Source organism: Gobio gobio, assembly GCF_949357685.1.
Source record: "Gobio gobio genome assembly, chromosome: 17".
In the NCBI taxonomy this organism is placed as follows: Eukaryota; Metazoa; Chordata; class Actinopteri; order Cypriniformes; family Gobionidae; genus Gobio; species Gobio gobio.
Window position 1 is genome coordinate 47006861 of NC_137110.1, and position 26782 is coordinate 47033642.

Sequence of the window (26782 nt, forward strand, 5' to 3'; positions counted from 1 at the left end):
CGGTGTCATTACGGTATATCGAAAATGCTTCACACTGTCATCATGTGATGTCTTATGAACTTCCACGACTCTTATTTCTTTATGTCACGTTTCATTTTATTGCAGAATATTAACACCAGTGCTGTGTGAAGAAAACAAAGATATCAAAACAAATGTCACAAAAATGTACCGCACGAAATATAAACAAAATCTTGACGATAGATAAAAGAAGATTCAATTAATAGAAAAAACAATAAGAGTAAAATGAAAGAGAAAAAAATATAAATACCACTAATACCATCCAATTAATAGGACCATTACGTTACATTATAATAAAAAGTCAAATAAATGGCGAAATAAAGTGCATTCATCACGTTTTTATTTCTGTAAATTTCTGTTTATTAATATAATATTTCACTACAATAATTTAAAGGGTTACCCAAAAATGAAATGAAATCCGAGAGATAAAAACAAGATTTACCACTTTATTTACAAAATATTAATATCTGCACGTTCAGCACCAGGGTGCATGAGAGCAGATGTTGCTACGTGAACGCACGCTGGTGATTAATATTTTGTCAATAAAGTGGTAAATTGTGTTGTTGTTTTTTTGTGTGTGTGTCTTTTTTTCGCAAACATAGCACTTTTGTGATGTCTTTACTAGCTTTTTTTGGGGCTTGAAAGTGGTAGATGCGTAACTGTCAATGGATGGACAGAAAGCTCTCATATTTCATTAAAAATAATTTCTTTTGTGTTCCGAGGATGAATAAAAGTCTTATAGGTTTGTTTTGAACGACATGATGGTGTGTAATTAATGACAATTATTTTTTTGGTGAACTATCCCTTTAATAGAACGTTTTGCTTTGAGGAGCACGTTTAATATTAACATGAATTATGTGATTAAAGTAAAAGGCAATAGATACAAACAGACAAAACAATTAAAAATTAAATATTCCGAGCTTTTTTCTCTCTCTCACGACCTCCGTGTGACTTCACTGTGTTGAATATAACTACATTTCCCATGGTTCATTTCGCGTCGACATGATGACGCCTGATAAACTGTAATAGGATGTTAGATGATTTTATCCGCGTGTAGAGGGACACAGTGACCCTGGACAGAATCGGGGTGAATTTATTTCTGATATTTTAGTATTTGTGGTGATTTCTGCGAGCGATGGGGGCCGGTGACAGCAGGAGCAGGTCTGTGTCATACGGACTGGACGAACAGGACAATGTCACGGTCCTGCAGGGAGTTAAGGTGACACCACAACATCCTCATCGCAAACACAGAATTAGAGTGTAATGGTGTCCTGTATTTACTGTTATAGCATTATATGACTTTAATGGGATATGTGCTTTTATAAACAGAAGTAACTGTTCTTATTGTCCTCTTCTGAACTTCAGTGTCACCGAGATAGTGAAAGTGTTAGTTGATTTGTTAGCCTTTCATTGGGTGCATTGATTCATATCATATGTAAAGTTTTGTGCTCATGTGAATCCTCAGTGCTATTTATCATAGTTGTGCTGTGAAATAGAAACACGTACAGTCATTTTATCTGCTCTCACTCAAGGTCAAAGACACACAACAGTAAGATAAGACTGATCTGTGAACTGTGAGAGCTGTGTGTTTGTGTGTGTTTGTGTGTGTTTCTTCACAACTGATCAATGATGATCTAGTGGAACAGAGCCAATTGTATGGAAGCCCATTTCTGTCACATAACAGGATAAAACATGTTTTGGTAAATCATAATTATGACATAAAAGTCTAAATTGTGTATTTACTAATTAAGTATTTACTTAACACAGTATCTATATCTAGCCACAATCACACTTGAGTGAAAGTTTTAAATACACACAATTGTATTTAAAGAGATATTTAAATAAATACTTAAATACATGTGTAATGACAATAAACTTGAATCTAATCTAAAAAAAAAAAAAACATACATGTGTAATGACAATAAACTTGAATCTAATCTAAAAAAAAAAAAAAAGAAAGAAATACATGTGTAATGACAATAAACTTGAATCTAATCTAAAAAAAATAATAATAATATATGTGTAATGACAATAAATTTGAATCTAATCTAAAAAAAAATAATAATAATATATGTGTAATGACAATAAACTTGAATCTAATCTAAAAAAAAATAATAATAATATATGTGTAATGACAATAAACTTGAATCTAATCTAAAAAAAAAAAAAAAAAAAATACATGTGTAATAACAATAAACTTGAATCCAATCTAAAAAATCTAAAAAATACATGTGTAATGACAATAACTTGAATCTAATCTAATCTAATATTTAGATTAGAGCATTATGATATTTTGTATGTGTGCCCTCAGCTGTCCGGTGACGTTCTTCAGCGGATGCGGGACTCGGGATCTTCTCCAGAGAAACCCGCTTCACCCAAACCTGAGAGTGCCAAACCCGAGTCCGGTACGGGCCGCTTCTGCTCCTCTCCTGCAGCACCCGCTCTCATCTCGATCTCACTGTTATATTGATGTTTCAGGGCCTTCCAGACCTTCTGCAGCAGAGACAGCGGAGGAGCACAGGAGACGGTTAGTGTGATCCACTGCGGACATTTATATTCATCATTATTTATATATACTGCATCTAAATCATGTGTTTAATCTCCTGACATGTCGAAGAGCACGTCTTTTATTAATAGTTTTTCTTTTTCTTTAGTGAATCTTGTCCTGGTCATATTCTAAGTCCCTCAAAATATCAAAAGGGATATTTCTCTCTCTCTATATATATATATATATACACAGTCACACCAAAAATTATTCAGACACCAGATATCATTTTGTACTAGTGTGTGCAGGACACTATAGTTCATTTATGTAAGTGAGGATAGAAAAATAAAGTAAACTTTGACATATTATACCCAAAAATTCTTCATACAGTGAAAATTAATAAAAATTTGGGACCAAAATGATTCAGACACTTTGACCTGAGCATGTTTTGCTGAAGTGTTTTTTCTTTAATTGCTAATGCGACCTTTGACACCACAGACTGAACAAAATGAAGCATTGCCTGGTCATTGGTTGACCTAAATTGGTATTATCTAATTGTGTACTTTAAATTTGACAGCTGATTGGTTGATTGTAAAATTTTATTACCATTATAGCAAATAAACTGTGATTATGTGAGAAAATGTTGAAGGTGTTTGAATAAATTTTGGTTTGACTGTATATATATATATATATATATATATATATATATATATATATATATATATATATATATATATATATATATATATATATATATATATATATATATATATATATATATATATATATATACATATATACATATATATATATATATATATACATATATACATACATACATACATACATACATACATAATCACGAAGCCAATGAGAAAAAAAATAAAAAAACATAAATTATATATATATATATATATATATATTTTATTCATATTTTATTTGTATTGTTTTTTGTCAATTATGCACATTTCTACCAAAATTCTCATTACTGCAATAAATTCAGAATTTGAACTTTTGTTTGTTTTTGTAATTCTTATTATTCTCATTTATATTTTATATTAAATTCTCATGAACGTAATTTTTTATTCAAGTAAAAACATACTGTATATAATGTATGATGATTTAAATAAAAAAAAATCATCACATTACGGTATGTTTTTACTTGAATAAAAAAATACGTTCATGAGAATTTAATATAAATTATAACTGAGAATAATAAGAATTACAAAGACAAACAAAAGTTCAAATTCTGAATGGATTGCAGTGTAATGTATAATGTGTGTGTATATATATATTAATATTTTGAATTACATTTTAGTATTATATTTTGCATTTGTTTTAAATTAAATTTTTAGTCATTTGTTATGTGTTTTTGTCATTGTTATTAGTTTTTTAAATATTACGATTCAGGTTTTTATTTATAGTTCAGTTTTTCTTATTTCAGTCAGTTGACAAGGCAACATTTCAAATTTGTTATAGTTTTTTCATGTAATATTTATATTTAATTTTATTTCAGCTTTATTTCAATGAACAAAATGTTTATTATAGTTTTAGTTAATGATAAAACCCTGAAAATCTCATACTACCATAATGCATAAATACTTGGCAGGTTAATAATATATCATTAATGGTTTTGTGCACAGTAATGAGAATGAGATTATGCTGCTTGGCTGAAATGTGACCGTGACTCGAGGCTGGCCGGCTCGCTGAATCTTGAACAGGACTGGTCCCTGCTGGGGCAGTAGTTTAGTCCTGATGTCTCATGTGTTGGGCTGTAGGTTCGAGCGGGAACAGGCTCTGGTCCAGGAAGAGTTGGCCCGGATCGCCCGTCGAGAGCGGGAGGCGGCGGGAGACGACATGAAGCCGGCGGTGCTGCGAGAGAGAGCAAACACACGGCGGGGCCTGGAGAAAACACACAGCCTGGTGAGACTCGGCTCCAGACACTGACTGTGTTTCCATACAATGTTAGGAATTTCACTTGTTATAGAAAAGCATAACATAAAACGTTGTTCAACTACAGCTAGATGGTGTGTTATGAATTGATCAGTGTGGCACTAGATGGCAGCAGTGGCGTTTGATTTCATCTTGCTGTCTGAGGCATGCTTGCCATTTCATCTCATAGTGTGTCAGAAAGTATGTAATGAATTAATAATTATATAATATAATAATAATATAATAATAACCAAATATCATTATTAATACTGTTTTGCATGTAAATCTTCCTTTTTTTGCTCACAATCTTTTATTTTTGCACTCTCTCTTTCTTTGTTATTTTCTGTCAGCTGAATGTCACATTAATGACATAAAAAGTCAATTATAACATACTGTCATAATTAACATAAAAAGTTTAAATTATGAGATAAAAACGTGACATTATTACGTACTTTATTTTAATGTCATCTCATGACTTAGTATGTCATAATTACATTTTTATGTCATAATTATGACCTTTTTAATATCATTATTTAGACTATTTTTCTCATAATTATGACCAATGTCATAATTAAGAGTTTTCATGTCATAATTTTGACTTTTAAATCTTATAATTATGACTTGGTATGTTATCATTTCAACTCTTTAAATTATAATTATGATTTACGAAAGCATAATTTTTTTCTTATGTGGCAGAATTTGCTTTCTGCTCACGATTTCAATCACTTTCTTTCTGTCTTGAGTTGATTTTTCTGTCAGCTGATATGGTTCTGATTATATGATTATGCATGAATATTCAGGCTCATTTACACTCACTGATGAGTGTTAATCGCCAGCTCGTTAATTATTATCAATTCTGTCCAAGTGCTTTTGTTGAATTGAAATGTGCAGAAATTATATCCAGTACAACTTTTTTTCTTTCTTTTTTTTCTTTCTTTTTCTTTCTTTCTTTCTTTCTTTCTTTCTTTCTTTCTTTCTTTCTTTCTTTCTTTCTTTCTTTCTTTCTTTCTTTCTTTCTTTCTTTCTTTCTTTCTTTCTTTCTTTCTCTGCGCTCTCTCAGCCGGATGAGTTGAATGTTCGGGTAAGCTGCAGCCGTTTGCTGTATTTGAGTTGTTGTGTGTCATTGTAACTGCATGTAAATAAGACGACACACACACACACACACACACTGTCAGTTTCTTCATCAGAGCCGTTTTAAAGTCAACACCAAACTTTACATTTAGGGATTTAAAAATAATAGGGATTTATTAAAATTTGAGTGATTTTGTTAAGTGATTCTCATTTTTATTAGTTTTTCCCCAATATTTTTATTTTATATTTATTTCAGTTTTACTAATTGTACTATTTCAATATCCATTAAAAAAAATATGTTTAAGTTTTTCATCTAATATTTATTTCATTTTTAATAGTTTTAGTTGACAATAAAAATAAATTAATTTTTTTATTAAATTTATATGTTTTTTATTTTTATTTGAGTTGTTTCTGAGGCGGAGAAAGTTATGAAGACAAACCTTTTGTGTGTGTGTGTGTGTGTGTGTCTGTCTGTCTGTCTTTGTGTGTGTACTGTATGTGTGTGTGTGTGTGTGTGTGTGTGTGTGTGTCTGTTTGTCTGTGTTTGTGTCTGTTTGTCTTCTGTGTGTGTGTGTGTGTGTGTGTGTGTGTGTGTGTGTGTGTGTGTGTGTGTGTGTGTGTGTGTGTGTGTGTCTGTCTATGTATGTATGCATGTGTGTGTGTATGTGTGTGTGTCTGTCTATGTATGTGTGTGTGTGTGTGTGTGTGTGTGTGTGTGTGTGTGTGTGTGTGTGTGTGTGTGTGTGTGTGTGTGTGTGTGTGTGTGTGTGTGTGTGTGTGTGTGTGTGTGTGTGTGTGTGTGTGTGTGTGTGTGTGTGTGTGTGTGTGTCTGTCTGCCTGTCTGTGTGTGTTTGTGTGTGTGTGTTATTGCTACTGTAAGTCTTCCAAATGTCATATGTATTTGCCTCAGAGGCACCAGATAATATTCGTGTAGTTGATGTGACTAAACGCACACACACACACACACACACACACACACACACACACACACACACACACACACACACACACACACACACACACACACACACACACACACACACACACACACACACACACACACACACACACACACTGAATGTGTATCATCTTATACATGCAGCTGAAGTGTGTCATTTCACTCTGTCCCATCATACTTTCTTTTTTGTGTTATTGGACTTCATGTTAGTATTAGAGTTTGTAAAGCTATTTCTCTGTGGCTAATGTCATCATTATTCAGAGAGTTTGTGGTGTTTCTGTCCTCTTGCATGCTGCTACACTTCTTAAACGTACACTTTCCGTCATGTGTTCGGGTACATCATCAGATCTTCATCGTGCGCTGCTTACTCTCACTGATTTAGTGTCAGTGGAAGATCTACCATGCGAGTTGTGTTGAATTGCAAATGAGCCCGTGATATTGAGAGGTTTACTCTGTCTCTATCAGGCCCGACAGCTGAAGAAGAAAGAACATGAACTGAAACATCTCGAGCAGTTTTACAAAGAACAACTACAAGTGATGGAGAAGAAGGTGTGTAGTTCACAAACACACTTCCTCACAAACTATTTTTAGATCTTAAGACTCGATTTGGTCCGTTTATGAACCTTTGTTTCATCACATATTCCGTTTTGTGCTTTTATATTTACAAAATGTGGCCTTCAGAAGTACAAACACAGACGGTGAAGAATCCACTAAACACACTGAAACATTTCTACACATTTCTCTGGTGTCTTTGATGTTACTGTACGTGCTTCAGGCTGAAGATGGTTTGTTCTCTCTGATGTCTTCATGGTCATATTAAATGTAGCATTTATAAATACAACTGTTTGCATAAACTCGATAACGGAGGTGCTGATTATGCGGCTTCAGCTGCTTCTTCTGATTAGCGATACGCCACTTTAGTGTGTGTGTGTGTGACCGTGATGTGGAGAGATGAACTGTGGGAGGAATCCAAATGTGTCATTTTATGCTTTTGAAAGTTATTTTAGATTGTTTATTAATATTAACTGCCTTAAGAGGGAAAAAGAGAGAGTTTGAACTTGTTTATTTAATGTGTCCAGCAGAAATCAGAGTAACAGAAGATAAAATAAATGAATTTCATAAGAAATGAAATATAACATGATATACAAAAGAATATTTTTATTTTTTGTTACAGTATTGTGCACAGGAGGTCTGTTTATATATATATATATATATATATATATATATATATATATATATATATATATATATATATATATATATATATATATACACAGTGAGGAAAATAAGTATTTGAACACCCTGCTATTTTGCAAGTTCTCCCACTTAGAAATCATGGAGGGGTCTGAAATTGTCATCGTAGGTGCATGTACACTGTGAGAGACATAATCTAAAAAAAAAAAAATCCAGAAATCACAATGTATGATTTTTTAACTATTTATTTGGTCTCATCTGACCTCATGACTTTCTCCCATGACTCCTCTGGATCATCCAAATGGTCATTGGGCAAACTTAAGACGGGCCTGGACATGTGCTGGTTTAAGCAGGGGAACCTTCTGTGCCATGCATTATTTCAAACCATGACGTTTTAGTGTATTACCAACAGTAACCTTGGAAATGGTGGTCCCAGCTCTTTTCAGGTCATTGACCAGCTCCTCCCGTGTAGTTCTGGGCTGATTTCTCACCTTTCTTAGGATCATTGAGACCCCACGAGGTGAGATCTTGCATGGAGCCCCAGTCCGAGGGAGATTGACAGTCATGTTTAGCTTCTTCCATTGTCTAATGATTGCTCTAACAGTGGACCTTTTTCCACCAAGCTGCTTGGCAATTTCCCCGTAGCCCTTTCCAGCCTTGTGGAGGTGTACAATTTTGTCTCTAGTGTCTTTGGTCTTGGCCATGTTAGTAGTTGGATTCTTACTGATTGTATGGGGTGGACAGGTGTCTTTATGCAGCTAACGACCTCAAACAGGTGCATCTAATTTAGGATAATAAATGGAGTGGAGGTGGACATTTTAAAGGCAGACTAACAGGTCTTTGAGGGTCAGACGTCTAGCTGATAGACAGGTGTTCAAATACTTATTTGCAGCTGTATCATACAAGTAAATAGTTAAAAAATCATATATTGTGATTTCTGGATTATTTTTTTTAGATTATGTCTCTCACAGTGGACATGCACCTACGATGACAATTTCAGACCCCTCCATGATTTCTAAGTGGGACAACTTGCAAAATAGCAGGGTGTTCAAATACTTATTTTCCTCACTGTACACATATATATATATATATATATATATATATATATATATATATATATATATATATATATATATATATATATATATATATATATATATATATATATATATATATATATATATATATATATATATATATTATACAACTTTACTCTAATTGATCATATTTAAATGTGTGGTGGAAGAGGTTGTGGGTTCAAATGTTCAAGAGAAATTTAACCTTCAACTATAACACCTAAAAAACCCCAATAAAGTTGTATAAGATTTAGAAATAAAACAAAGTGTAAAATGATCAAACCTCCTGTGGTATAAGAGCAGAGCTGATGGTTAGTAGATGGGTCAATGACATGACATGTATTTTTTGTGTCCGAATTCATTATTTTCCTAAAAAAAAAAAAATATTATCAATACATGTCACAAATCAAATTGATCTACACTATTTCCTTAATAAGAGACTCTTTTAATTTTTTTTTTAATTCCCTTTTTTTTTTTTTGAGTTGTGGTGTTTCAAAGACCTACAATGTCAGGTGGTGCGACCAGCAAATTTACATTTAAAAGTATCAATTCCCACTGCAAAATGCAGTAAGAAATATAAATGTTAACCATTATATAATGTATACAAATAAACAAAAAATTAAAAAACATAACCCCTTATGGAAAATTGTGTTCTGAACACATAGAAAAGTGTCCGTTTATATGAATTGGATTAAAAGGGCAATGCATAGAAAAGAGAGTTGCGAGAGTCCTGACTGTTTTGATGTAAAAATCATACTAGCATTATAAGTGCACCTCAGGAGACATTATAAAATAATACAAGAATGCAGTTCATGACCCCTTTCGTGCAGTATATGGCACATTACAGTCCGGACATCACTGTGTTTCATCTCAGCTGTGAAGTTGAGCTGAGGTTGTAGATGGATCATCATTCCTGCGGCATTTACAGCACAATGTCTGTTCAGCTGCTCTCGCTCAGAGACTTAACAGACTTAGTTACGCTTTAGCTGCGCGTGTGTGTGTGTGTCTAAACAGTCACACACAAATATACACACTATCTGCAGTGCTCACATCATCTGAGCAGAAACACACATAATATATTCCCTAAAAAAAGAAAATAAATAATGTATTCTTTCATTCAGGGGTCTGTAATATTTTTGTTAATGTTTTTGAAAGAAGTCTATTCTGTTTTCTATTTGAACGTATTTGAAATTTCCTGTGATGATGAAGCCTCATATTTTTGTGCAAACCATGATGCATTTATTTCAGGATTTATTTTTTGGATGAATAGAAATGGAAAAAACATTTAAGCATTTATTTAAAATGGAAATTAACAATGTTTTTACTGTCACTTTTGATCATCCTTGCTGACTAAAAGTGTTAATATTTCTCCTTTTAAAGAAAAATCTTACTGACCCTAAATGTTTGAATGCTTATAGTCCATTAAAGGTGAAGTGTGTGAATTTTAGCGGCATCTAGTGGTGAGGTTGTGAATTGTAATCACCCACCGCTCACCCCTCCTTCTCGAAGCACATAGAGAAGCTACGGTGGCCGACACAGGACAAAAATGTCGTTGTCTGAGACAGCAGAGTAGCTAGCGCTCTGTAGAGAAGTTTGTCCGTTTAGGGCTACCGTAGAAACATGACGGCGCAAAATGGTGATTTCACTGTAAGGGCAAGGCTCTCAAGTTTTGAACTGAGTTCAGAGTGAGATTTTGGCGACGGCAGCAGGAGTTTGGGTGGGGACGAGGTTCTGATCTGAAAAATTTGTATAAATAAATAATAATATTTTTTTAAATGTAATTCAACATTTCTGTGTGTGTGTGTGTGCATAGTATTCATTCTTGCATTTCTCTATTTCAAAGATGTCAGGGAAGTGGCAAATTAATAATCCTTAATAATTTGGAATATATATATATATTATTTTTTTTCAGAATTTACTGTGTTGTAAATATAATTTATTCTGAAGCAATAGTCTCACCAGTGTTCAATCAGCTTTGACATATTTAAATCTGCATATCTTTGATATTTTTACCTTTTATGGAGGGCATTTTCCCATAATCTTATTAAATATAGGCTATGCTTCAGCTTTCATTTTATATTCTTAAATTTGATCTATAAATTAAATTAGAATAAGACACTGCAGGGCTGTTACCAATCAAATTAAATAATTTACACTGAAAAATGTTATGAGATTGTTTTAAATATTTTTTAATATACAAATAAGAAATGTTGGAAAGAAAACATTAAACTAAACCACCAGTAGGTGGCAGAATGTAAACCTTGTTGTCGCGGGAATATCTAAATCTTACCCGGATACAGCAATGCTATTTTCTGATTGGCTGTTCGGTAGCTATATTTTTTATTTGATTGGCTGGTGCGTGGCAGGGCCTTCTGAACTTACTTGATTCCTCTTAATAGCGGCTCTTCTTGGTGGGCATTATCCTGGAAATTTCTCTACGTGAGAAATACAAGGTGTGGCGTGTGAGCGTGTGAACAGGTTGAAATGCGTGTGTCTCACTCCCAATGCGTGAGACTTGAGAGCCCTGGTAAGGGTGTATGTAGATAGAAATGACTCATTCTTAGGTAATAAAAACATAACGGTTCATTATGGAAGGTCTTTATTCACCACTGAAGACATAGTTATGTATATTATATTGCATTTCTGTCATTAGATCCTCATAAATACTACACACTGCACCTTTAAGTCTATTATAGAATATTAAGATTAAGATGTTTTGTTGCATTGTTTTCATGATAATTAAACCCACCTAAATTTTAATTAATGTAGTTTTTTTTTTTAAATCCCATTCTGATATATATATATATATATATATATATATATATATATATATATATATATATATATATATATATATATATATATATATATATATATATATACATATACATACATACATACATACATACATACATACATATATATATATATATATATATATATATATATATATATATATATATATATATATATATATATATATATATATATATATATTTATATATATATATATATATATATATATATATATATATATTATATATATATTATATATATATATTATATATGTATGTATGTATGTATGTATGTATGTATGTATATATGTATATGTATATATGTATATATATATATGTATATATATATATATATATTATATATATATATTATATTTATATATATTATATATATATATATATATATATATATATATATATATATATATATATATATATATATATATATATATATATATATATATATATATATATATATATATATATATTAAAGAAATCGAATTTGTGACATTTTCATCACAATTAAAGACTTCTCCCACCAAAATATTAATTTTGGGGTTTTTTAATTTGGGCTTAATTGTCAAGAAAATAATTATGCTTTGCATCAAGAAAAGGTCTGTTTTTAGGTTCATTAAAATATATATAAAGAAAAATCAACTTCTGAGTTCTAAATGTGGGCGGGTCTGTCTGTTCATCCAACCCATGGCAGATGAGGAAGTGTACAAGGAAACCTGTCTGAACACAGTTATTCTTTGTGTAACTTCATTTGGTGATACACACACACACACACACACACACAGTGGATGAGAAGCTTTGCTCACACAGACACACACTCCATCCCTGAAATCTGTTTTCTTTGTAACTCTCTCTCCTGCGTTATTGGGGTGAGACCTTTAATCGGCTCTCGTCTGTCATGTGTGCGTTTCACTGCTGCAGTCTCTGTGTGTGTGATGCTTTAAACGACAGCTCACATTTTTAAAATTCAGCCTACACACGCTAATCTGAAACGCTTTGGTTAAGCTCTCAAAGAGAAATCCTGAGCGTGACACAAACGCATCTCTCACACACACACATACAGAGGAACAAAGATCCTGATCCCACTGGCTTTCTCTTCTGCATGTCTATCTGCACTCTTCACACTGTCATGTAATATTCATGTCCTTCGTCTCAAAAAGAGTTTGTGCTTTTCACTCTGTCAAGCATTTGCGAGAATAAAACCGACTCGGCTGCTCGTGTTATCAGATCTATCAGCTCTGACGCCATAATCAGACTGATATCTGCTCCGGTCTGAGAGGATTTACCTTGGACGGCAGGTCTAATTTCTCTCATTAGTATTCATACAGTCAGAATACTCAAATCTACACCACTATCAATCTGTCTCTGGCTTATTTTGATCTCCTTCCATACAGTAAAAGCATGTAGTGGTTATTTGGTTACTTTCCTCTAATGCTGCATGAAACAGGCAAAGTTAAATACTCTTGATTGACAGGCGAGTGGGCGGTCCTTCAACGCAGTCTGAGAGCGCAACAGTCATGAAGTAAAATACCATTAATTTACTCCGAAGGGGAATTGATATTTCATGATAACTTATCAATCATTAAAGACAGACTTACTGTGAGCTACGAGGTTGTTAATTTATGGTATTTGCTTCGGTTGAAGCGTCAGTCTGTGCACATTACTTATTTCTTAAAGGTCCACTGAAGTGCCTTGAAATATGCAGCTTTATTTAATGTGTTGACGTAATTTCCACTGAAACAGGAAGACAGGGCGGGACATATTGAAAAGCTCCTCCCCTTTTTTAAATAGCCTATAGCGTTTCCCTTATATCACAGCTCGCCTAGAGCTCGATAAAGCCGCAGTTTCCTCCAAATCTCTAACCTTTTTTCTTCCTAATCTCCTCCATATCACTTTAATATATAATTCTGTGCCAAATTCAAATTAATCCGATACGTTTTCTGGTCTGCACCGACTCGATCACTATATTGCCAAAAGTTTTGGGACGCCTGCCTTACATGCACATGAACTTTAATAACATCCCATTCTTAATCCGTAAGGTTTATTATGGAGTTGGCCCGCCCTTTGCAGCTATAACAGCTTAAACTCTTCTGGGAATGCTTTCCACAAGGTTTAGGAGTGTGTTTATGGACATTTTTGACCATTCTACTAGAAGCGCATTTGTGAGGTCAGACACTGATGTTGGACGAGAAGGCCTGGCTCTCAGTCTCCACTCTAATTCATCCAAAAGGTGTTCTATCGGGTTGAGTTCAGGACTCTGTGCAGGCCAGTCAAGTTCCTCCACACCAAACTCACTCATGTCTTTATGGACCGACGCTTTGTGCACTGGAGCGCAGTCATGTTGGAACAGGAAGCGGCCATCCCCAAACTGTTCCCACAAAGTTGGGAGCATGAAATTGTCCAAAATGTTTTGGTATGCTGAAGCATTAAGAGTTCCTTTCACGGGAAATGAAGCTCTAGCGTAATTTCTGCCAGGAAGATTCAATGTTACGTCACTTATTACATTCAGACCTAACCAATCATGTCCTAATACTCGGAGTATAAAAGATCGGTACTTACCAAGCGGCAACCTCACGCAGTTTCTCTTGAAGCTCATACAGAAGTGACTTAAACTGCAATTCATCGACTGGCCGCTAGGGACAGGCTCCAGAAGGGAGCAGAAATTAAAATGCCCAACTTTACAGCAGAAAAAAAACATGTTTACAGCCTGCTACAAATTGTGGTTTTGGTCTATACGGCTAATTTTGCCCTCCATGACAACTGTGAGGGGGGTGAATTTTTTTTATAACTCATTTGTTTACATTATATAAAGCATTAAAGTTCTGCATAATTAAGGGCGTGGCCACTTTGAGTGACAAGATGACAAAGAACGGCTCATCAGAATCCTATGGGTGACGTCACGGACACTACATCCATATTTTTTTACAGTCTATGGTACTTACACATGACGCCAACATTTACCTCCATCCTCCCCACCACCACCAGGATGGTCCCTGCCTATACCTCTCAGGGGGTTCGGCTGCGCCCCTGCCTTCATCTCCAGGCAGGAAATGCAGAGTCCGTTACCCCCAAGACGGGAGCTACGGATGGGGCCTACCCTAAGAAACTCTAAATATAATACTTGCTGGTCTGTTAAATTTGTTACTTCATTGTACTTCATCTGTAGCCTGGCTCCGCCCTCCTACGTAATTCCGCTCAATTTTCATTTTCCTTCAGTACTCCGTCTGGGACTGCTGTATAGTCTTTGGTTTTCTTCGAACAAATTTTTACCGGTCCAATCAGCGAACAGAGGGAGTGGATGAGAACGATGACGTTGATGTCGTGCGCTAGTTTGAGTTGTAGTTCAGTAATGGCGGCGGAGAAAAGATGCGAGTGAAGCCATTCATTCCGTTGTGGCACCGCGGGCGAATATCCAGAAGTCAAAGCCGGAGCAAGAACAATCTTTGCTGAGTTTTGTTGGAAGCCATGATGTTGTGTCCCGGGAAAAGTTAGATTTTCCAGCTCATCCATTAGTGGTGAAGGAGTTGCTGAAGCCCCGGAAAGTTCATTATTTCGTGTGCGGTCGGCAGGTATTGTCATCATTTACAGGGGCTAGTCAGTGATTTTATTGCCGTCCGTCTCCCACCACCCGCGTAAAAATCCCTGACCGAATTACTGTTTTAGACAAACACCAAGGTCGTGTGGTCATTTAATTGCTGTCCTTAATCGCTGAGTTTTCAAGAATATCTCACTTCAAAATTCACTGTTTATATCCTTTTTGACCACTGCAGAGCACCGTACGGTCGCACTTCGCTGTCATTTGGATGCATTTCTAGACTTACATTTCTTTAAATGCTGGCAAGTATTTTCAAGAGCAATATTTCATCACGCTTAAAAAATAAAAGGAAGAAAACCACGTAAACATTTGAATTGGGCCGTTATTTACAGCAGCATTTATTCTTATCACACCAAGCATAAGATATTTTATTTACAGTTTGTAAAAACTTGGATGAGCTGCTCGGCCATGGAAACCCATTCCATGAAGCTCTACGCACTGTTCTTGTGCTAATCTGAAGGTCACACGAAGTTTGGAGGTCTGTAGCTATTGAATCTGCAGAAAGTTGGCGACTTCTGCATACTGTGACCCTCAGCATGCGCTGACCCCGCTCTCTGATTTTACGTGTCCTATCACTTCATGGCTGAGTTGCTGTTGTTCCCAATTGCTTCCACTTTGTTATAATCCCACTAGCAGTTGACCGTGGAATATTTAGTATTGAGGAAATTTCACAAATGGACTTATCTATCACGTTACCACGCTTGAATTCACTATTTTGCGCCCGTTTACTCACATGAAGCACTATATGCATATTTTGCAATAAACATTCACAGTGCTTCATGGGATTGTAGAGTTCTTTCCCTCATTAGATGTTATGGACACCATCTTGCTTTCAGATTTTCAAATACTTTTTGCTTCACATAAATGTTTGTAATGTTGCAATTCACCTCGAAGCCGGTCGGTTTGTTTTAATTAAACTAGATTATCGTCCAGCTGTAATCTACTAAAAGCAAGGCATGATGATATAAACATTACCATCATGATTTTCTGTAAAGCTCATTTGAAACTGTGTATTCTGAAAAGCGCCATACAAATAAATTTGCCTTGGGAAAACAGTTCAGAGCAGGAAGACGGAGATGAAAATACACAGAGACGCTTCTGCGAACGGAGCTGCGAATCAGCTATTAATGAAGCGAGAAACGAGGAAAACGAGCTGAGAATCAAAAGATGGAGAGATTGAGAGAGAAACGGTCGTGAAACGGTGGAGGAGATTAACAAACATTATCTGTAGAACGTGAGCTGAACTTTACTTAGTTGCTGTTTATCCCATTAGACTCTAACAGCTCTGAGGAAGGAATTATGGGATGTGTGAAATGTCACATCTCTTATTAGAGGTGTTTGGTAAGTTATATTATTAGTTAGTGATTTGAACAAACCCCTTAAAGGGATAGTTCACCTAAAAATGACCGTTCTGTTATTGATTACTCTCAGGTGCTTCTTTGTCCCTTCTGTTTCTTCCATCGGGTAGTTGTAGATTTAATAAGATCCCAGTCTAATTACTCCAGCTGAGACTGTGAGATTGTAATTACATTGATAGATTGTAATCACTCACGGCGTATTGTTTTTGCGTCCTAAAGGAAGGAGGAGATATTGCAACGGTAAAACCCAACATGCCAGTCAAGGTTTCTTACACAAAAACAATCTGAGTTAGCCGTGTGAATGTGGCCGAACGTTCAGCACTGCTGTGTTTTGTAATTGCGGTAATTGCCGTGTGAATGCCCATAATACTCACTAAATAAAAGGTTACGACGTCTGGCTGAGAGATGTGCTGACAGAGTCAGAAAAATAATGACACGGCACAGTTAACCTCACAATGCTGAGCTCCTCCATGCACATTTAAAAAGAAATGCATGGTTTTGAGTGTTTATTGCATTGTGGGATTGGTTTAGAGAAGGTAACGGAAGCATCGGATGCACTAAACAAATCTGTGATTTTGAATTTGCATGATAAATGTGGCAGAAAGTTCATGAATGCTTCTCTTTGGGACTGTAAATCAACATTTGCTCATTGTAAATGGAGGAAAAGCAATGCAATATTTCTTGTGTATTATGTGAATGACTGAACTCCAGCTGTGTGTGTGTGTGTGTGTTTGTGTAGAACACCGACTACTATCAACAGACTCTACACATGTACACGCAAGAGGCCGTTAAAGCAGAGGCCGCCGTGAAGTGAGTACAAACATCACCCTATGTTTACTATCACACTATTACACTTTATATTCATATTCAACGTCAGATTTATTTTCATATTTTCTGTGTTTGTCATTTTTATTAGTGTGTCTATAGAGTTTTATTGTATTTAGTTGTATTTATTTTAGTAGCTCAACTGAAATAACGTTTAATCTATTTCAGGTAACATTTATTTTACTTTCAGTAATGAGTTTTTATGATTTTAGTTTTAGTTAGCATAACCCTGGTTTAGTATCATACTATTATACATATTATTCATATTTTTATTTATGTTTTAGTAATTTTGTTGTGCATTTCTGTCATTTTTATTAGTGTTTTTGTATTTGTCTATTTTCTTTTTGGTTTTATTTATCAAGCTAAACTAAATGAAAAGTTTTTTTTCATATTACAATTTTTTCAGTTAACATTTTTTTTAAGTAATGAATTTTCTTTTATGGTTTTAGTTTTAGTTAGCTATAAATAACCCTGGTTTAGTATTATACTTTTATAATTGTATTAATATTTTATTAATATTTGTATTTAAGTTTGAGTCATTTTTTTTTGCCTTTTTATCTTTGTCTAAATATTTGTTTCTGTTTTATTGATGTTAGCACATCAAGCTAAACTAACTGAAAAAAACCCCAGCTGACATTAAAGTTTTAGCTGAAATATTTGTTCTCCATATTTAATTTGTCTTATTTAACTATTTTGTATTCTATTTTAAGTAATTCAAATGTTTTTATGATATTAGTTTTAGTTATCTATAATGACTCTAGTTTAGTATTATGCTATTATAATTATTTTGTTGTATTTTTGTCTTTTTATTAGTGATTTTTATTATTGGTCTGTAGTTTTTATAAAAAAAAATTCAGTTTTATATGTTTTAGTCAAGGTAAACAAAAAGAAAATGAGAAAATAGCTGAAATAGAATTTTTAGCTGAATTAAAGTTTAGTAACGAAAATGTTTTTTTATGATTTTCGTTTTAGTTCATTGTAACACTTTTTTGAGATGTCAGAATAACTTAATAATTTACTAACAGAACATTTTAGCCTTTAATGACTTTTTTTCTGTGAAAGAGCAGATATCTGCGTCTTTAAGGTCACAGTCATGTCTGCTCAAAATCAATACCAAACTCTTTTAAGGACTATATAAGGCTCTCGATGTCCTTTTTTCGAGAAAGGGACACAAAATCATGTGCAAATTCCACCACAATATTTGAGCAGGCCTCTAGGTGGCAGCACTGCTACTGCTTGTGTCTGTCAGTCTTTGCACCTGATTGATTCTGTGTTCTTGAGCTGGTATTTAACAGTTTAAAGAGCCCCTATTATGCCATTTTAAAGGTTCCAAATTTTGTTTTGAAGGTCTCCTACAATAGGTTTACACGCGTCCAAGGTCCAAAAACACTTTAATTTGGCCACACTATACACTGTACATCACCTCATTTCTGAATATGGGTCTGAAAACGGTGTGTTCGAAGATCCAGTCTCTCTAAACCACCCCTTTCTGTGAGCTGCTCTGCTCGGATTGGTTAGATGGCCAAGTCTGTTGTGATTGGTCTGAAAACAAATGCTCATTATCATATCTGAATCTCAGCTCTTGATACACAGTGATGCAAACAGTAATGCTGCGTTCACACCAATCGCGAATAGAGTTTCAGGAGCGAGTGATTTCAATGTTAAGTCAATGGAAAAGCGCGTTGACGCGCGTCTGGAGGTCCTGTGGCGCGATACGCGCGTCCAGTTCGCGCTAATGATGAGAATTTGACACGAATTGAGCGTCTTGCGTGATACGCGTGTTACGTGCAATTAGGGATGAAACGATTACCGGTTCACGATAAAATTTAGTGACGGTTAGTAATATCGTTTAAAATTTAATTATCATTAAAACCGTGTGTGATTATCACGATTTTGAAAACTCGCGGTAAATCTTGTCCAGTCTGGTGCAGGCGCGCAGCGCACCGCTGTTTTTTGAATGAGAAGAAATGGCAGAAGGCAGTGACAGCACTCGGGAGCTTGTTCAGCCTTCTAAAAGGACCAAATCTGAGGTGTGGTCATATTTTGGCTTTTACAAAAGTTCTGAGGGAAACTTAATCGAAGATGGTCATCCTGTCTGCAGAACATGCCAGAAGAAAGTCGCTGTAATAGGGGGAACACTTCAAAACGCAAGGCAAGTGGACTTTGACCTCAATACCAAAACTACGTTTGGGAAATAATAACGTGAAGTGAACGAACAAATTCAGACAAGACTAGGGTGACATTTAAGGGATAATAATCAGGGCTTGACATTAACAACGGCCATTTGCGGGTTTAACGTTATTTCGGCTGCACACGACACTAGCCACTTTGGCGGTTAAACTTATTATAGTCTTCTCAAAAGCCATCTGTTATAATCGCGTTGCGCATTATAACCAATCACACGTGTTTCTATTGAGTTTATGAATGCAATGTCTCATAATCGGAGGCGTTCAGATTAGCTGGAGTTTTGTTCAGAGCGCGCGCCGCTCTCTCTGAAATCTGCACTCAAAGCAGAGATAAACGTGCGATGTACGCAAGAGATTCACTCATCATACTGTTGTTGACTGTTTTTGTTCTATTTCAGCAGCGAAAATAGTTTCAAACAAACAGCAGAACCACAGCGCATCTGATATGACTGGCATAAAGTTGGCGAATTTAGGGACCGTCTCTAAAGTGACATACAACATTGGTAACGTAATACACGTTTCAAACTTCAATAGCATTTGAAGGGAATGACAGTCATAAAACTGACTGTAAAGTGATCATCTAGGTGTCAGGTATGATGCACACATTTTGATATTTAATAAAATAAACTGTCAAATCATATGGAAATATGGATATGCATTATTTCACTAGGATACTGTTTGGGCTCTTACACAAAACATGCTAGATTTAAATGCATCATTTCAGAACACTGTAAATATATTCAAGCAATATTCTCATCAGAGATAATATTAGAGATTATATTTACACCAAATGATTATCATTTATGCGTTGTTATTGACGACGGCCATTATAAGGAAGGAAATCCCACAGAATCTAGCTTAAAAAAGTGCATAGAGCTGCTTAATTTATTTGTTTGTTGATTTCAAATATAAAACTTGTTTAAATGTTTTAAGTGCGTGCATCTGTTCTTTTTGAACACTTTCATCTCATTTGAACAAAACCGTGATAATATTGATAACCGTGATAATTTGGGTCACTATAATCGTGATGTGAAATTTCCATACCGTTTCATCCCTACGTGCAAGTAGTGCTTTTTGTGCATTCATGCTTTTGAAGCGAATTCGCGTCTGACGAGTTTAAAAATTTGAACTTTGGCTTCAATTCGCACCGCGTTAACCAATCAGGAGCCTGCTTGCTGCTGCCACGTGGTAAAGTGACGTGATGAGAAACCCTGCGTAATTTAAAAATACTACTATTGTGTCACAAAATGTAGTTTTAAGACTTTTTCAGGTGAGAATGTAGTTGTTTAAAGCTCAAATCTTTGGTTTATTTATAAAGAGAGCACCTATTTAAAAAATTAATCTTGCGTTTTTGGAGTTGTGAGATCCAGGCGATCATCGGGCGCTCAGCGCTCATTAACCCGGCGAGAGCAGCCTTTCCTCGGCTAGTCCTTCTGACGTCTGCCGCTGGCTCTGATGTCCTGTAGTGGTTAAACATGAGATATGATTTGTCTTGTGTAGATCTAACGGGCGATCTTTGGTGTCATGAATCTATAATTTGTTGTCTGCCAAATCGTTTTGACTGAGGGCAAAGAGAACTTTCGGTTTCACTTTATTTTGATGGTCCCTTTAACACATTCTGTTGACTATAAATAACATTGCACCTACATGTCTACTAATTCTCATTAGAGTGTTAGTAGAGTATTAGTAGACTGGTAGGGTTAGGGTTAGAATAAGTTGACATGTACTTGCAAAGTTACTTATAGTCAGTAGAATGTCTGTTGGAGGACCATCACAATAAAGAGTTAGCAGACATTAAGCAGACAGTCTACTGATAATCTAATGAGAGTTAGTTGACATGTAGTTGCAAATTTACTTATAGTCAACATAATGTTCAAAAGGGACCATCAAAATAAAGTGTTACCGAACTTTCATAACTTCATTTTTTTTTAGGATATTTAAATATACATGCAGTGGAGATAATGTAGGAGTTGCCTGGACCACATTTGTGTGGCTACTGTGTTTAATATATTTTTTTTAATGAAAATGAAAAGAGGCAGAGTGTTTTAAGACATATTTCTCCTGGAGCGTCTATTTCGCTTCAAACACTCGATTTATACGTGCGTCCAATTCGCTGTGGACGCGCGACTGGATTCAAAATGTTCAATCGTCCAACTAGACGCGATGTTGACGCTCTATTCGCGTTTGGTGTGAACGCAGCATGATGATGCCGTCAGTTTTACAGTATCAATCTCATCAAAGTGGATTTGCTTTGGCAGCAGAAGACAGCGTCTTCTCCACATGAACAACATGAACAAACTCTTCCAGTCTCAGATACAACTACAGTGTTTGAAGGCTGGGCAAAGCAGACGCTACTCAGCCAATGAAGACCGTAATATGCAAATTAGTTACAAAACTATGAAGGTTCAGCAAGAAGTGTGTGACTGTAATTACTAACGACTTGTTTCAGTTCAGAATGGCTTCTTTCTTTTGGTAGACAGTAACTCCATTTATCTGCACTTTGATCGTTGAAGTTTATGTTGAGTTCATGTTCCATAAAGCCCGTGTATATGTGTTTGTTTATCAGGCCTCGTCACATGGGTCCCGTCTGCCCTGAGCTGCAGTCGCAGGTGTTGAGCTGCTACAGACAGAACGGACAGCAGACGCTGCACTGCTCACAGCTGGCCAGAGACTATATGAACTGCATCAACTCCTCCAAGAAGGTACATGTGGAGTTGTTTATCAGGGATGCACAGTACTTACTGGATATATAACATAAAAGGGGCCGTCATTAAATGGTCAAAAATAAACATGTCACAACTGACCAATCAGAATCAAGTATTCTAGAGCATGGCATAATAATGTACAGTTGAAAAGATAAGTATAACTGTTTAGTAGTTTCGTAACCGGGCATGGTTACATTTTACCATAAAATTTCATTTGTTAACATTAGTTAACCTGAACTAACATTTAACAATATTTCTACAGCATTTATTCATCTCAGTTAATCTCAACATTTACTAATGCACTAATACTAATGTCATTACATTAACAGAGGCCAGTAAATGCTATAAGAATATATTGTTCACTCAGTTCATGTTAGTTAATGCATTAACTAATGTACAGTGTTAACAAAAATGTTACTGTTTGAAAAGGAAGAAATCAGTCTTGATGATATTGCCAATTTTAGTCTAATCAGACCCATGCTGATAAAAAAACAATATGTTAATACTGGCCGATAACGATATTTTTATTCATCATCTCCATTGTGTAATGGAGAGATGGTTCATATTAAAACATGCCAGAGTCATTATCTCTGCAGGAAATAAGAAGTGGAGGCCACTGCTGTGTGTCTCATCTCAGATCTGTGTGTGTGTGTGTGTGTGTGTGTGTGTGTGTGTGTGTGTGTGTGTGTGTGTGTGTGTGTGTGTGTGTGTGTGTGTGTGTGTGTGTGTGTGTGTGTGTGTGTGTGTGTGTGTGTGTGTGTGAGAGAGAGAGCGAGGTAGCGAGGGAGAGAGAACGAGCAGCTAATTTCAATACTGGATCATTCATTCATCTCACATACACTGATAACAACAGCCTTTATTAGAGATGATTTGTGAGTGTGTCTGTCTATGTGTGTGTGTCTGTGTGTTTGAGTTTGTGTGTGTGTGTGTGTGTGTGTGTGTGTGTGTGTGTGTGTGTGTGTGTGTGTGTGTGTGTGTGTGTGTGTGTGTGTGTGTGTGTGTGTGTGTGTGTGTGTGTGTGTGTGTGTGTGTGTGTGTGTGTGTGTGTGTGTGTGTGTGTGTGTATGTCAGTGTGTGTGTGTGTGTGTGTGTGTGTGTGTGTGTGTGTGTGTGTGTGTGTGTGTGTGTGTGTGTGTGTGTGTGTGTGTGTGTGTGTGTGTGTGTGTGTGTGTGTGTGTGTGTGTTAGACACATGTCTGTCTCAGTAACTGAGGGGGTGAAGCTGGCACAGTGGCCGTATGCCAACTAGAGCAGGCACGATGCCACACTGCTACTGAAGTGAAACAGTGCTAATGAAAGACATTTACATTGAAAACAATCGTCTGCAACTAAAGGAAGAGCGAGTGACACATTCAGAGACGCTGCTAAACACTAGATTCAGACAAACACAGACGACCTCCGTATAACTCTCATAATCTGCTGTAGGTCAGATAGTTTCTTTGGAGTTTAGTGTTGAAAATAAGCAATTTCTAAAACTTAAAAAATGTAGGTTTTTTTGGTCAGTTTTGCCTTTATTTGAAGAGAATCTAAACTATGACATAAAAGGTCGGAATCATAACCTAAACAATTATGACAATTACATAAAAAGACAAAACTAGAATTTTTATCATAACATTTTCTTAAGGTTTTTGTCATAATCATTTCATCTTATCTCATAATTGTCATCTCTCAACATTGTCATAATTATGATTTTTGACTTAGTATCTCATACTTTTAACGTTTTATCTCATAATTATTACTTCTCTTATCATATTGACATTTATCTCATTATGACTTAGCATCTCATAATTTATATAATTATGACCAAAATGTGGCTTGTCATAATTATGACTCTTTATCTCGTAATTTTGATTTAGATATAGAAATTTAAAAAAAAGAATTATGACAATCTCATAAAAACATAGAAAAAAATAATAATTCTCATAATTCTGATGTTCTATGTCATAAATTTAAATTAAAATATAAATGTCAGCATGATGAGGTCATAATTATGAGATAAAAAATCCCATAATTATGACCTCTCGCCATGTTGACATTTATCTCATTATGACTTAGCATCTCAAAATTTTCATAATTATGACCAAAATTTGGCTTGTCATAATTATTACTCTATATCTTTTGGCAGTTTGACTCATAAAAAACATAAAAAGTCAGAATTATGAGATAAAACGTTGAAATGTATTTTTTTTTTCTATCTCATAAATTTAAATATAAATGTCAGCATGATGAGGTCATAATGTTATGAATGTTGACATTTATCTTATTATGACTTAGCATTTCATAATTGTCATAATTATGACCAATATTTGGCATGTCATAATTATTACTCTTTATCTCATAATTGTGACATTTTTCTCAATTTCGACAATTTTCTCAAAATTATGACTTTCTATGTCATAATTATGATTTTAATATTATTATTTTGGCATGTTGACAATCTCATAATTATGACTTAGCATGTCATAATTGTTTTTTTAACATATAATTTCAACTTTATCTCAAAATCATGACTTAATATCTCATAATTTGACTTTTGTTATAATTACGACTTCTGTCATAATTATGATTTACCAAATCATGATGTATTTTTCTCATGAAATGGGCACTATAGACTCTTTTCACACCAGATGGGAAGAAAACGCTTATGCCTGGTTCAAGCTACACAAAATTTGTGTTACGACGGTCCAATTATGCGATTTGACTCCTAAATTCTTGTTGTGTCATGGACTACACGTTGCTTCCCGACCAATTAACGATGTGTTTTTACGACGTGTGTGATGTCATCGAGAAGGCGGAACTAGCGACTGACTTCCGGAAACAAGAGTGTAAACATAGCCTAGTTGTGCTAGCCTAATGCTAATTCCAGCACTCACCGGGTTGCTGAAGCGCCTCCACTATCGTTCGCCACTAACTTTTTACACTCTGTTGTGGTAGTCCGGTGGGAAAACTTTATAAAGGCAGGAGTTTAATCCTTTCCTCCATTGCAGAATTCCACCGAGCAGCACCAATATCATCCTCTCTCTTTTGTTTCGCCATGTTTAGAATAGGCCATGCCTTCACAGGTATTTTGCAATGGTTAAGGGAGGCTGATGTGATATTCTGTACCTCAAACAAGAGCTCCGCTGGCTGACTGAAAGAGCGCTGATAATGAGAGAAACGCGTGTCGGGACGATCCTGAGATCATGAACGCTTCTGACATTTCTCACGTGCCGTCCTGTCAGTGTGATTGATTCGGATAATGAAGCTGACAGACATTGTTTCCTCCCGACTGTGATGGTTGTGGTATCGCGTTCATATCTCTAGCCGAGAGTTGACGTCCGTCATATTCATAAGGCTTTCACACTGAACCCACTGACATCTGAAGATAAATATGACACATGAACGGGATATTCCACAATTTCATATTGGATGATTTCACAGACTGTACTGGAAGAGAAATGCCACATGAATGAAGTGTCTTTGTATTGTCATTCTGTTCCAGCTCTTCCTGTCTGCCAAGTCCTGTAGAGTTAGGGTTACTAACCCTTTTTGTCAAATGTTTTGCTTGAATATATGTATTCAAGTATTTTTATGTTCCCTTTCAAAAGCTTCTCTCTATGCTGCACTCAATCTAGCACTATGGGAACAACTTTGTGTGTGACCTTATTTGAAACGTGTGCAAACCAAGCGTGCCACACAAGTCCTGAAAAGTGAGGCCAGCGTGCTTTGATCGCCCCCAGGTGTCTGGCTCATAAACCCCGCCCTCTCCATGTAATTTAATGGCACATAGACAAACTAAACAATCAAATTACTCTTCAAATACATTTTTTCCAAAGATAGTTTGTCATATTTGGCCGTTTTTGTCACGCTGATGTTAGTTTAAGTGTTCAATCTTTAAATAAGTTTGGTTTTAGTTACGGGGTGTGACGTTATGATTGACAGCTGTGATTGACAGCTTCTCTGAGTGAAGTCGAAACTGAGGCACTAACGGACATTTTTGGGAACTTCGGGAGGAGATTGGAGCTTTAACTTTATTTTCTACATTTCCATAACTGTTTATTTCACAAAAAGTTGTTGATTAGGCAGTAGTGTGGGCGGGACTTTGATATCTCGGCTCCACTTCGCCCTCACTACTGTGCAGACTCGAGACTCAAGATGTCAGCGCCATGTTTGAACACTGGCAGCTTCAATTACGTCAACAGAAGAGAGTGCGTCGTCCATCTTGTTTTACAGTCTATGGTGCAAACACGCCACTGAAATTTGTAGGGCTGTAATCAACCAAAGAAAATCTTGGTCGACTGAAGTCCTGAAATTTTTGACTAAAAATGAAGTTAGGAAAAAAAACGTTAAATGAATAAGCTGCGCACTGTGCGCAGTACTTGGTAGCCTTGTTGTCTGCATAAATTAATTATAAATAAACATAAAAAACTAGTAGGCTATTTGCAGTATATTAAATAGTTTTTGAGCTGATTATTTTGCACTGAAATGAGTCTGACACATGAGTCTGTCAGCTCTGACAGCGTTGCATCACGTGCACCTGCGCGATATCATAGCCTATGATTTCCCAAAATATAGTACTATGTTGTCAACT

General features: G+C 35.5%; 1 protein-coding gene across 2 annotated transcripts in view; it reads left to right on the forward strand.

Annotated features, from left to right (window-relative positions):
- Positions 1-1008: 1008 nt before the first annotated feature.
- Positions 1009-26782, forward strand: part of chchd6b (coiled-coil-helix-coiled-coil-helix domain containing 6b) — a 33577-nt gene continuing 7803 nt past the window's right edge. Inside the window, exons 1-8 of one of the 2 annotated variants that reach the window (XM_079840750.1) lie at positions 1018-1237; positions 2330-2423; positions 2497-2545; positions 4282-4426; positions 5496-5516; positions 6930-7013; positions 17237-17307; positions 22075-22210. In XM_079840750.1, coding sequence (XP_079696876.1) covers positions 1154-1237; positions 2330-2423; positions 2497-2545; positions 4282-4426; positions 5496-5516; positions 6930-7013; positions 17237-17307; positions 22075-22210 — 684 coding nt within the window. In that variant the 5' untranslated portion in view covers positions 1018-1153. Of the gene's footprint in view, positions 1238-2329; positions 2424-2496; positions 2546-4281; positions 4427-5495; positions 5517-6929; positions 7014-17236; positions 17308-22074; positions 22211-26782 lie in introns of both variants that reach the window. The other variant, XM_079840751.1, reaches the window with a different exon arrangement.